Source organism: Helianthus annuus, chromosome 11 (assembly GCF_002127325.2).
Source record: "Helianthus annuus cultivar XRQ/B chromosome 11, HanXRQr2.0-SUNRISE, whole genome shotgun sequence".
Taxonomy (NCBI): domain Eukaryota; kingdom Viridiplantae; phylum Streptophyta; class Magnoliopsida; order Asterales; family Asteraceae; genus Helianthus; species Helianthus annuus.
In genome coordinates, this window is record NC_035443.2 from 35,632,042 (window position 1) to 35,643,888 (window position 11,847).

Here is an 11,847-nt window from a genome sequence, read left to right on the forward strand (position 1 = left end):
ATACCCGATATTGGCCATCTAAGGTTTTTATGCCTATAAGTGACGTTACGCGCAACTTTGCAAGTTAAAGGGGTTAAAAGTGTCAATATGTTTAATTATACCTCTGAGTGACCTTTTAACGAACCTGAAGCATCGTAATATTTAATAATACTCTCAAGAATGCCTAATATGGATTAGATAGGGCTTTGATGCTATTAAACGATGATATGCGCAAGTTTGCGCATTAGAGGGACCAAAAGCATCAACTTTTAAATATGCGCCTTTGGGTGACCATTTAAGCGAACGGGGGCATCGTAATACTTAAGAACATGCTAGGGAATACTCGATATGGACCACGAAAGGCTTGGATACCATTAAACGACATTTCGCGCTACTTTGTGCGATTAAGGGACTAAAAGCGACAACTAGCGAAACTACGCTTTTGAGAGACCTTTTGAACAAACCGGGAACTCCGTATTACTTAGTCCGTTCAGGACCCAGTATAGAAGCCGGAACAAGATTAATAGACACACCACGTAATATAAACCCATGGCGAGTTATCCTCAACAACCGGGTATATCTTTTTACATACGCAACTGTCAGGTGTATGCCTACACCCCGTGCTTAAGTCGTGGCCATTTCAATGAATGAGCCAAGGATATCCAGGACACGGTCATTAACCCCGCAAAGGCATTGCATCAAACAAAACAGATTAAAACGGGTTATCTCAATGATTTAACCACTAATCGATTAAAGATTCAATACCCGACCAAGCGGTAATAATTTACCGTATCCCAAGCCCGTATAAGGGAAATAAGTTAAAAGTATTTACCTGAGCTAAAATAAAATTTTATTCTCAGCCGTATATCAAATCAGCAAGTACAAGTAGCTTTTACTGGGCTCCTAATCTGGAACGAAGGTTTTAATAACCTATTAGATTCCTAACGGGTCTTATTTAAGTTATAACTTAGACCGGTTAGTTTTAAAGAAAGGTTTACGGTTCAAAACGCAAGATTAAGCGAAGACCGGATTAGAATGTGATTTAGACCCAACAAGTATGAAGACTTGTATAAAATGGGTAAACTAAATACATTCTGGATTTTGAAGTAAAAATGATAAGGTTTGACCCGTTTCGGTTAATTTATGCAAACTAGCTACATAAACCGTACCGAACGCGAATATGCATATCGGGTAACCAAAAGATTCATGTACAAGTTCCACAAGTTAATATGCTTTAAATATGTTATGATATCAGTAGGATATCTTCCATTATGCCCAAAACGAATTTAAAACCCATTTAAGCCCCGTAGGGGTATTTTGGTCATTTTAAAGTTTATAAAACAGGTTAAATAGCAATCTGAGGTTCTGGTCTAAAACAATCAGTAAAAAAATTTATTTTAACAAGTTACATCAGTAAGATATCATACATATGTGAAATTTATCGTTTATGGCCAAACTATGCACCGTAGGGGCATTTTGGTCGTTTCACATATGTTTTAAGGGTCAAATTTGAAAATCTGAGTTCAAGACTTAAACATACTGTTAAAGTATAAAAATTTATTTATAACATCAGTAGGTAACAAGTCTTAGGTGCTAAATATGGTTTTAAACCATACTATGCGCATAAAAGTCGGTATTTGATGATATTCGGGTTATTTAAGGAAATCTGAGATTTTGATCAGTCTCAACTGTTTAAAATATTTTATTTAATGTATAAAATCAGTAGAAAAAGGTTTGACATGCAAATGAAGCATAAAACTCATTTTATTGATGAAAAGGGCATTATCGTCAATTACCGAGTCCATGCAAGAACTCTATGTTACGGTCAGTATAAAATTTGATAAAAATTTCCAAAAATCCCAAAATATTATATTATAACATTGGGTAGAAAGATTGGTGTCAAAAATTGGGTTTAAATATGATTTATGCCAAAAATGCTATTTAATTAACAAAAAGCTTTCATTTTACGATATCACGCATAACTTTCATTTTAGACCAGAAACGGACGTCAAATTTTTAGGACATACTAATATATCAGTAATAAAGGTTTTTGTCCTCTCACATTTTCAAAAATTTCGTTTTAATGATAAAAGGGCAATATGGTCCATTGTAAGCATTTAACGGGAATATGCAAATGATTCAGATTTCTAAGGAACCATGTAGCATAACCTCAGAGGGTTATACTAACATATAGTGTGGTCCCAAAGGAACCCTAAGGCATAACTAAACTAAGCTAAATCGGGTCAGAACTGAAAGTCAAAGCAAAAGTCTACTTTTGCGACTTTCGGTTGCGAACCGAGCCTAAACTTAGAATTGTCGGGTTGAACATGCCTAGACATGTTCAATTAGTATTTACCAAGTTATTTAAGTGACAAAACTGATTTTATAGCTTCTATATTATCAGTTATGAATTTTATTTAAAAACTGTCCCGTTTGACTTTTATTTTAATTACTTTGACCCGACAATTAACTAAGTAAACGTGATAATTAGGAGGTGCCCTTTTTAGGGTTTAATACCTACCTAATTACGATCACGTAGCCATGTTCGTTGCGAACAATGGCTTGACCATATATGGTCTAGCTAAAAGTCAAAGTGTTTATCGTAAACGCTTGACTTTTTAGCTTTAAACGCCAAATAAGATAAACTAGTCACGAAAGGACACTTACCAATGGTCCTGTGGACTGAATAGAGGTTCCAAAATAATCAGGATCCTCAAGAATAGAGAGAGATAGCAGAATTGAAAGGAAAGTGTGAGTTGGAGAAATGAATTCCTTGGCCTATTTATAGTTTTTGAGGAATGATTTGATTGTGCCAAGTGTTAGAGTGAGTTAACCAGATTAAAACAGGTGTAATACTAGTTATAAAATCAGTTGGCAGCCCCTAGAGTGATTAAAATGGTTTTGGAATGGATTGGAAACAAGGAACAATCAAAACTAACTTTCAAAAACAACCAGCCGTTGCTGGGTTCTTTCTGGCGGCCCGCGAGGCTGTTTGGCCCAGCTTAAGTTTGGCAGTTAACAGATTTGGTCCATGTTCCTCATTTTCTCGCAACAGAAACACAACAGATGCTGTTTTGCTGCTGCTGTTGGGCCTGATGGCCCGCGTAATACCAGCCCAGTGGGCTTTGCAGCTGGTGAGGCAGTCTGACCCAACTTCAATGTTTGACAGAATTACATATCTGGTCCCTGTCATTCTTATATCCTTTTAATGTATAGGGGAACTTGAAAAAAATGGACAATCCTCAACACCATAATATTACTGCTGTTATGCAGCTTGATGACCCGCGAGAGCAGTCCCGGACTTGGGTCATGACCCGTGACAAGATCAGCTCAGCCAACAAGAAATCAGCTTTAGCTTATTGGCGGGTTTGGTCCCTGAATTGTTTTAATTGTTTGCTAGTAATAATGGTCAAGTAATAAGCGAACCAATGATTAAAAAAATAATTTGTTGCTGATGTGCAGCCTGTCAGTCCATGGAAGCAGGCTTAGTTAGTCATCAGTTTCATTTCTTGTCCGAAAACAACCCTTCATTTCTTTTATGCTTATATAATACTAATATTGACACTTTTGACGTGTAATTTCTAAAATCTCGTCATATATTAATACAAGGTTCAAAACCTATAATGGTCAATCCTAGGCATACTCAAGAGGGCGACTGAGTAATACGGAGTTCCCGGTTTGTTCAAAAGGTCTCTCAAAAGCGTAGTTTCGCTAGTTGTCACTTTTAGTCCCTTAATCGCACAAAGTAGCGCGAAATGTCGTTTAATGATATCCAAGCCTTTCGTGGTCCATATCGAGTATTCCCTAGATTGTTCTTAAATATTACGATGCTCCCGTTCGCTTAAATGGTCACCCAAAGGCGCAGATTTAAAAGTTGACGCTTTTGGTCCCTCTAATGCGCAAACTTGCGCATATCATCGTTTAATAGCATCAAAGCCTTATCTAATCCATATTAGGCATTCTCGAGAGTATTATTAAACATTACGATGCTTCAGCTTTGTTAAAAGGTCACTCAGAGGTACAATTAAACATATTGACACTTTTAACCCCTTTAACTTGCAAAGTTGCGCGTAACGTCACTTATAGGCATAAAAGCCTTAGATGGCCAATATCGGGTATTCGAGAGATTATATTCACACACCATGAAGCTCTCGGTTTGTTAAAAGGTCACTCAGAGGTAAGAATTAAAATGTTGACGCTTTTGACCCTTCGACGCGCAAACTTTCAAATAATTATGCAAACGGTTCCTTTCGACCAACAAGTGGCTCATTTGTGAATATGAATACCGTGTAACGTCATTCAGAGGCTTATATTAAGCATGTCGACACTTTTAGGCCTTTCGCATTCAAAGTTTTCGATTTTTCGCAAAATTATCCCTCAAAATCAACGTTTGACTTTATCAAGGTTTAGTACACGTGTCGATACATCATTGGACGTGATTTTACGAGGTGTTACATCCTCACCCCCTTAAAAGAAATCTCGACCTCGAGATTTGCTAAAAAGATAGGAGTTCTTTTGTTACAAAGTGAATACGACCTCTCGTATATATTCGGGGCCCCAACGGTTTCCCGTTTAACCTTTACAATAGGTATATGCTTTCTTTTGGAGCTTTTAATCCTGTCGATCCTTAATCGATACTGGTTTCTCATAAAACCATAAATTTTCATTAATATGCATAAATTTTCATTAATCTGCATATCAAAGATAGTAGACAGAATCCCACTCCTAGTAGTAGACGAGAGATTAGTCAGATGTGATGTTGAAAAACACAACTCTGTCTATAGGATTCCGTGTTATTCAAGCAACAATATATTAGGCCACTGGGGCGGTTGGAAATTAGTACGTGATGAGAATGAATAACGCATGGAAATAGATAAAACACCACCGTCATTATTTTACATCACGCGTGCATTTGATAACGCGTTAAGAATATCACGCATAAAGAATGGAAGAATGTGAGGGTTTATTGTTGGGTGTTGAAGTGATGGGCATTTCCACTAAAATCCATCACCAGTGATGGAATAAAGCTCGATGACGTGGCGGAACTTGATTGGAAGTTGTGAGTGAGTGATAACTGATAAGTGATGAGTGATGACCACCCATACCCCCCAGATGCTTTTGTCTTGTATCTATCAATCTTTTTGAGGTTTTTAATTTCATAATATCATTTAAGATTGATTTATATTTAACTGAGGAAAAAGCAAAATAAGCTTTGATATGAGTTGGGAGGTGGTGAGTTTACGCTTATTCACGAGTAATCCAATTTCTAGCTTCAGGGAACAACAAGGGTTCAAGGGTATAATCCTTGGTGGAGATCTCATTAAGAAATCAGCGAGCGACATCAATAAAGACGGAAAAAATGATTATCAATGTTTAAAGCGTCTAGAGTTGGCTTTTGATCTTTACAGTTGGAAAAAAAAACTGCATCATCCGTAGTAGCTGAATGGTCTGTAGTAATTGATTGATAAGTAGTAACTGATTGTTCAACGTAACCGAGCGATCAATGGTGATTGTACAGTCAATATGACCTTGTTTATGTAATCTTCATTGGCAACTAAGTTCCTACTAATATAAACCAACGGTAGAAGCTATTTATAACCAGATTAAATTTATTGTTTACATTATGTCGTTTCTAGAAAATATTGTGATGAGTCACAACCTTAGAAACCTTTTATCACTTTTCATATACATATACATGTTTCATAATGGAAAGTATATTATTCCTTGACATTTTTTATTGATATTCCTAACGGTTTAAATCTAGAAGTCTGAACATGATTCAGATAAACTATATAACCTACAATTTTTTTTAGTAAATTAGTGTAACATGTCAAGCCCCTCCACATGTTAAGCAATGGTCAGAAAGTCAAACTCCATATTCTTATCTTCTTTGGGGTAACGTATGAGATATAATAAGTCGACGTGTTGCAAAAATGGCCTATGCTCCATATTTTTCTGCTAAATTCTGCCAAGTTTTTTTTTTTATTTTCATGTTATTACATTAAATAATAAATTTGAAATTTTATCTAAATTTCCTGATGATTACTCTAGTTTTAAATTTTTTTTACTTTTTTAGAGAAGAAATAAAAATGAGTATTGAGTTGTCACTTTCCCATCTTAATTTCCATTGAATATCAAACAAAACATCTTAATGTCTTTATTTGGATTTTATTGATTTTTATTTAACAATTAAATTAATAAATGATGAAAATTTTGAGTTAATTTCTTAGAAATTGATAAACACTTCTTAACCGGATGTCTTACTCGTATGTCCCGCAAGTCTTTCCACTTCAATGAAATTATTCAAGTACCATTTTTGCAACATTATTTGGGCCCACCTACTCTTCTAGAAGCCCAATCATGCCATTGTGAAAAAAAGGTATCAAGTAGAATAAAGAAACCCTTAGATTCCTAAAAGATATCAAAAGTTTGTGGTTTCATCCAATATGTCTATTTTGCCCTTCAACACAAAAGAAAAAAAAGAAAAAAAGAAGCTTTTCATTTATTCATTTATATTATATTTTATAATATCATTCATATTTTCATTTCATGTTTCATCACTATCTTAGTTTTTTTCTATTTTGGGAACCCAACAGAGAAAATGTGTGGAAATGGGACCTAGAATCACAAACAAAGAAAATTTATAGAGTTAATTATCATTTTAGTCTCTGTGATTTGGCCATTTTGTCAGTTTAGTCTAAAGGTTTTATCTTTCGTATGTGAGTCCAAAAAGGTTTAACCGTTGCTATTTTAGTCCACTGGGTTAACTTCATCTATTTTTTCTGTTAACCAGAATGGCAATTCGGTCATTTTATATGTAATTTTGTTAACTAAAAGGGCAATTCGGTAATATAAAATGACCGAATTGTCTGTCTCGTTAACAGAAAAAATAGATGAAGTTAACCCAGTGAACTAAAATGGGGCAACGGTGAAACCTTTTTGGACCCACAGGGGAAAAATGAAACCTTTGGACTAAACTGTCAAAATGACCCAAACCACAGAGACTAAAATGACATTTAACTCAAATTTATAAGTTCTATCGATATGATGCTAACTAGTGTCGTTAGAACCAGTTTACAATTGACACGATATCTTTAAGAGTTTTGAAAAAGGTAATCGTTGAGGTTGGATTTGAATATGTTTTTTAATCATTATTTAAACTCGATAAATAATTAAAAAATAACCTTAAGGATTTTTAATTTAATTAAAAGCAAATCCAGATATACAAATGAATGAAATCTAAAAATCATTCATTGAAATAGCTAGACATTTATCTATATTATTTCTGAAAAACAAAATACAAAAATAAAATAAAAAAACAAATATCTAAAACTCCTGATCTTGTGTAGCTTCAGACCTCCAATACCTTGCTTTCTCAAACCCATTTTCAAAATTTTCAAAATCTTGAATTGTTTGGTCAATTTCTTCTTGTGTGTTCATAACAAAAGGACCCCACTGAACCACAGGCTGACCAATGGGTTCACCCCCAACCAGGGGCGGACCCAAACCCACCTTAAGGTGGGCGGGCGCACCTCCGGGAAAAAAAAAAGTAGTGCTAATTTCCGTCGAAAATCCCGTCCGCACCCCTTGGAATTTTTCGTCCGCACCCCTTGGAATTTTTGGACCGCACCCTTGAAATTTTTCGTCCGCACCCCTTAGGTAAAAAGTGTTATCAATTTATATTTTATATTTTTTTAGTAAACTTCTATTTAAAAAAAATACTACCTAAATTATATAACTTTTAATACCTAACTAACTAAACCCAAATACCCATACCTTTACCCACTTATAATTCCTAACTAGTTAGCCCACTAAGTTTTAGCCCATTAACCAAACCCAACAATATTTCAAACTATAATAAAATAATTAAAGCCCAAAACCTTTAGAAATTCTCTCCCGCTCTCTCTCTCTTGCGTCCCTGCACTGCCAACGAACAACATCACCCAGCGACAACAGTCCAGCAGCCGGCGACCACCGTAATCAGCCACCATACCACCGTCGTTTGACACCAAATCTAACCGGAATCCGAACACGGGTAAGTTTCTTTGTTATTTTGATGACTTTGGTTGATATTATAGGAGAAAAAAAGGGTAATAAAGTTGTTGAATAGGTTTGAAATTTTGTGTGTTTTGACGTTTTTATGGTTGTTTAGATGATTTTTAGGGTGATTGTGTTGTTTATATATTTTTAGATTATGTTGTTTATATATTTTTAGGGTGATTACAACTTACGTTATGATTTCTAGGGCTTCAATAGTTGAAAATTAAAATTAAATTTGAAACATTATGTTATGGAGCGATAAACTTATGTTATATAGAGAAAGAATTGCTTAAGAATTTTAATTTTAGATGATGTTTTGGATAGATTTCAAAAAATGAAAACTCGTAGGGCGTCGACGTTTTAATTATGTTTGTAACAAGGTTTGACATGTTTTTGATGATTATATAAATTTAGTTTGATGTTCGTTTGTTTTACATGACCCGACCCGACCCGACCCGATACGAACCAGTTTTTTTACTTATATACATAGGGGCCTAAAATTTTTAAAAATATTCCGCACCCCCATGAAAAAATTCCTGGGTCCGCCACTGCCCCCAACCAATATAAACCTGAGCATTTTAGATGACTTGTTCCATGCCATGAGCCTGTCTCCAGGGCCCAAAAGTAGTAAATGATGAGCTGTGGTTGATGATGATCTTGATTTCCCAAATACTCCTTCGCCTTCGAGTATATAAACGAACGCGTTCCATGATTCGGGTACGGGTTGTTGCATATAGGCTCCTGGTTCAAGTGTAAAATCAAGAAACATAGTAGGTGTTCTTGTGTAGATTGGTGACTGCATCCCTAAGCTTTCACCTGCTATTATTCTGACAGTAACACCATCTTCACTAGCTTCTGCAATATTTGTACTTGCAATCTCTTGGTACCTTGGCTCGATCCTGTTCATAATTATGTTTAGTACATTCCGTGCATATATGAAATCTAGGGGTGTAAATTTCTAACAAGAACCGATACGAAATTCACTGGTTTAGTTTAATCTAAACAGGTTCGAGTCTGTTACGGGGTGAACTTGTGAGCACGTTCAGTTAAATGGATCATGTTCAGGTCAACTTGGGGGTTCACGATTTGACCCGTTTAACCCATTTATATGTATAATTCTTTTATTAAAAAAATTTTTATTGGGTATTTTATGCAAAAATTTAAAAAATAAAAGAGAAACAAACATCATGTTTTTTAGTTTAAATGTAATTGTTATATATAGATTTTAACGTTTGTATTTTGGTTGTAAATTTGTAATTTTAAAATATTAATTTAATACACAAAAAAGATTAAAAATTGGGTTAAACACGTCGTGAAAACTCATTTTCTGGTTCATATATCAGGACACAATTTTCCATTTTTTGTCAAATTTTTGGGTTCGACTGTCAACCCACCCGTAAACATGTCCCATTTGATATCTTGATAAAGTTAAAAAATAAAACTTTTTTTTTGATAGATATGTTTGTACTTAGAGCATCCATAGTGGAGGGGGTAAAGCCCTGTAAGTCCACACACGAATGGCATGGTTGCCGTGGCCGGTGGGTCACCCCTAGGCACTGGTTGAGAAAATTGTGGGTCCCACCCCCACAAAACGATGACAGGTCAAGTGATGTTCTTACATCTTATGTCTATCCGAGAGGTTGATCCATAATTGCAATCCTTTTTGAGTGCCATTTGAAGCAGGCATTTCAGAATGCACAATTCCTCTTCCAGCAGTCATCCACTGCAAATCACCAGCTTCAATAGTCCCTTTGTGCCCCTCAAAGTCTTCATGTGTTACAGCTCCCTGTAGTTAACCACAATTATCATTAATCCATTTTTTTCAAACCTTTTTAACCCCACTAAACCCATATCATCACCTGGATTATCATCAACTACCAACTATTATCATTTTAAATGGAGATATAACTTTCTAAAGTCAAACACTATTTAAAATCCTATTTACCACTAACATAAGTGAGTAAAGAGTGTATGCACAATCACATCCAAATAACTTTTTTTAAGTCATTAAAAGGTATGGTATAACAATCAAGAACTACTTCTGCATTGCCTTGGTATTTCTTTATTTCAAAAACGACGTTTGACCCGAAAAGTTACAAGTTACAACCATCTAACTACTTTATCTAGAAGGTCAAAGACACTACAAACAAATTTATATATAGAGAGAGATATATTACTAAAATGGGATTGAGTTCAAAGAAGCATTCAAACCCATTAGGGAAAAGAGCACAAAAAAAAGCAAGTGCAGTTTTCACTGGAGCACTAAAGTAAGACAAAGACAAATACTTTCTTTCTCGAATCTTTATGTTTAGATTTATAAAAGAGACTAGTGCAATAAGGTTGGTAAGTGTAAACCGCATAAACATCGTGTTTAATGTAAAATGTTAACAACCTAATCGGTTCCATGAACTTTATCAACTTTTCACTTCAAACATATTTAGATAAGAATGTGCAGAATCATACCTGTAACATGTATGTGACAGTCTCAAATCCTGTTTAAAAGAACAAGAAAACGAAAAATGTTTTCAAACGGGTCGATGAATTTGCATGGTGATTAGCTGATTACATATAGCACAAAATAAACAAACCTCTATGTGGATGATCAGGAAATCCAGCAGGCGCGGTTACTACAAATTATAAACAAATTAACCATCCATTAGCAACATTTTACTTCCTTAATCTCCATACAAAGTTGCAACTTATATATGTAAAAGAAGAAAACAGAGACAAGGAGTGCAACTCACTAGAGAATTCATCCAGAACAAGGAAAGGGTCAAAATATTTAAGCTCAAACCTGAAAAAGAAATTAAAAAAAATCAACATCATTCATATAACATATACATATATTTTGTGAGAGGCATTTAATGAAACAGTGGGTGTAAAAACCTTCCAATGCTTCTTCTAACAACAGCTCCAGCACCTTCATGTTGGGGTCTGGCAAGAAACTTTCTGACAACAGTACGAGGATCACCGGACATTGTTTGATTTGTTTAAGATTAGTTTGAATCTTTGTTTGTTTGAATTTGGGTGAGAATAAAGAAAAGTTTGTAAGGTATTTATACAGTGGGGGAAGGAGGGAGAGGGTCAAACGAATACGGGTGAGCGGCCCATTAGGGCCCACTTGGGAGTTAACTTGAGATATGGGTATTGAATTTCCTTATGATGTCATCACTTGATCATCGTGACATGGTGATACATTGCATTACGGTTCGCTATGGCTGACGTGGTACCCCATGGGCATAAAGTTTAACTTATATAGGTACACTTGAGCCTCTTTAAAATATTCAATGTTTATAACTATCTCCCTGAAAAACTCTATTTATACGGGATACAAGTAAGGTTGGTTATATCTTATTTCCCTTAAACCTTATCTTAACCTTGCTATTGATGAAATTTACTGAGTATAATGATGATAATGATGAATGTTTATAAGTGTGTAGGATTGGAAAAAAAAACCAACCCGATGAAAATATCTAAAACCTAAAATTTCTAGGTCGAACCAATTGGGTGGTGGTGTATTGACAACGATAAAGACTTTAAACATTTTAAAAGAGGAAGGTCTTGAGTTTAAGTCACACAAACGAAAGAAAAAAGAAATTGCCGTTCGAAAAAAATGTCTAGGTCGAGTAATACGACTATATGGGATCAGATATTAGATTGGTTTTAAAACTTTTTATGAATATGTGATTAAATGATATTTTGCCTAGTTATCCAATATCGCATACCCGTTTATCTTGACCATATGTCAAAAAATAAAAGTACTTATTATTAGTTTTTGGTTTATCTTGACCCTTGGCTATCTTTTTTCTACTAGTTTCATTATATGAT

The 11,847-nt window shown here is 34.9% G+C and overlaps 1 protein-coding gene across 1 annotated transcript; it reads right to left on the reverse strand.

Annotated features, from left to right (window-relative positions):
* Positions 1-7,148: 7,148 nt before the first annotated feature.
* On the reverse strand, positions 7,149-11,048 carry LOC110922428 (pirin-like protein). Its single transcript, XM_022166733.1, has 7 exons — positions 10,906-11,048; positions 10,764-10,813; positions 10,608-10,646; positions 10,483-10,511; positions 9,639-9,805; positions 8,579-8,918; positions 7,149-7,470 (listed from the first exon to the last, which is right to left on the reverse strand). The coding sequence occupies exons 1-7, from the start codon at positions 10,995-10,997 to the stop codon at positions 7,306-7,308; spliced, it is 882 nt and encodes a 293-aa protein (XP_022022425.1). The 5' UTR covers positions 10,998-11,048; the 3' UTR covers positions 7,149-7,305.
* Positions 11,049-11,847: the final 799 nt, after the last annotated feature.

What these genes read in the sequence shown, in the direction of transcription:
- LOC110922428 (XM_022166733.1), bottom strand. Translation starts at nt 10,997, where the DNA reads ATGTCCGGTGATCCTCGTACTGTTGTCAGAAAGTTTCTTGCCAGACCC. An exon ending in CTGTCACATACATGTTACAG is followed by an intron (nt 9,806 to 10,482) that starts GTATGATTCTGC and finishes GGTTAACTACAG; the next exon opens with GGAGCTGTAACACATGAAGA. An exon ending in AAATGCTCAGGTTTATATTG is followed by an intron (nt 7,471 to 8,578) that starts GTTGGGGGCAGT and finishes GGTCCGCCCCTG; the next exon opens with GTTGGGGGTGAACCCATTGG.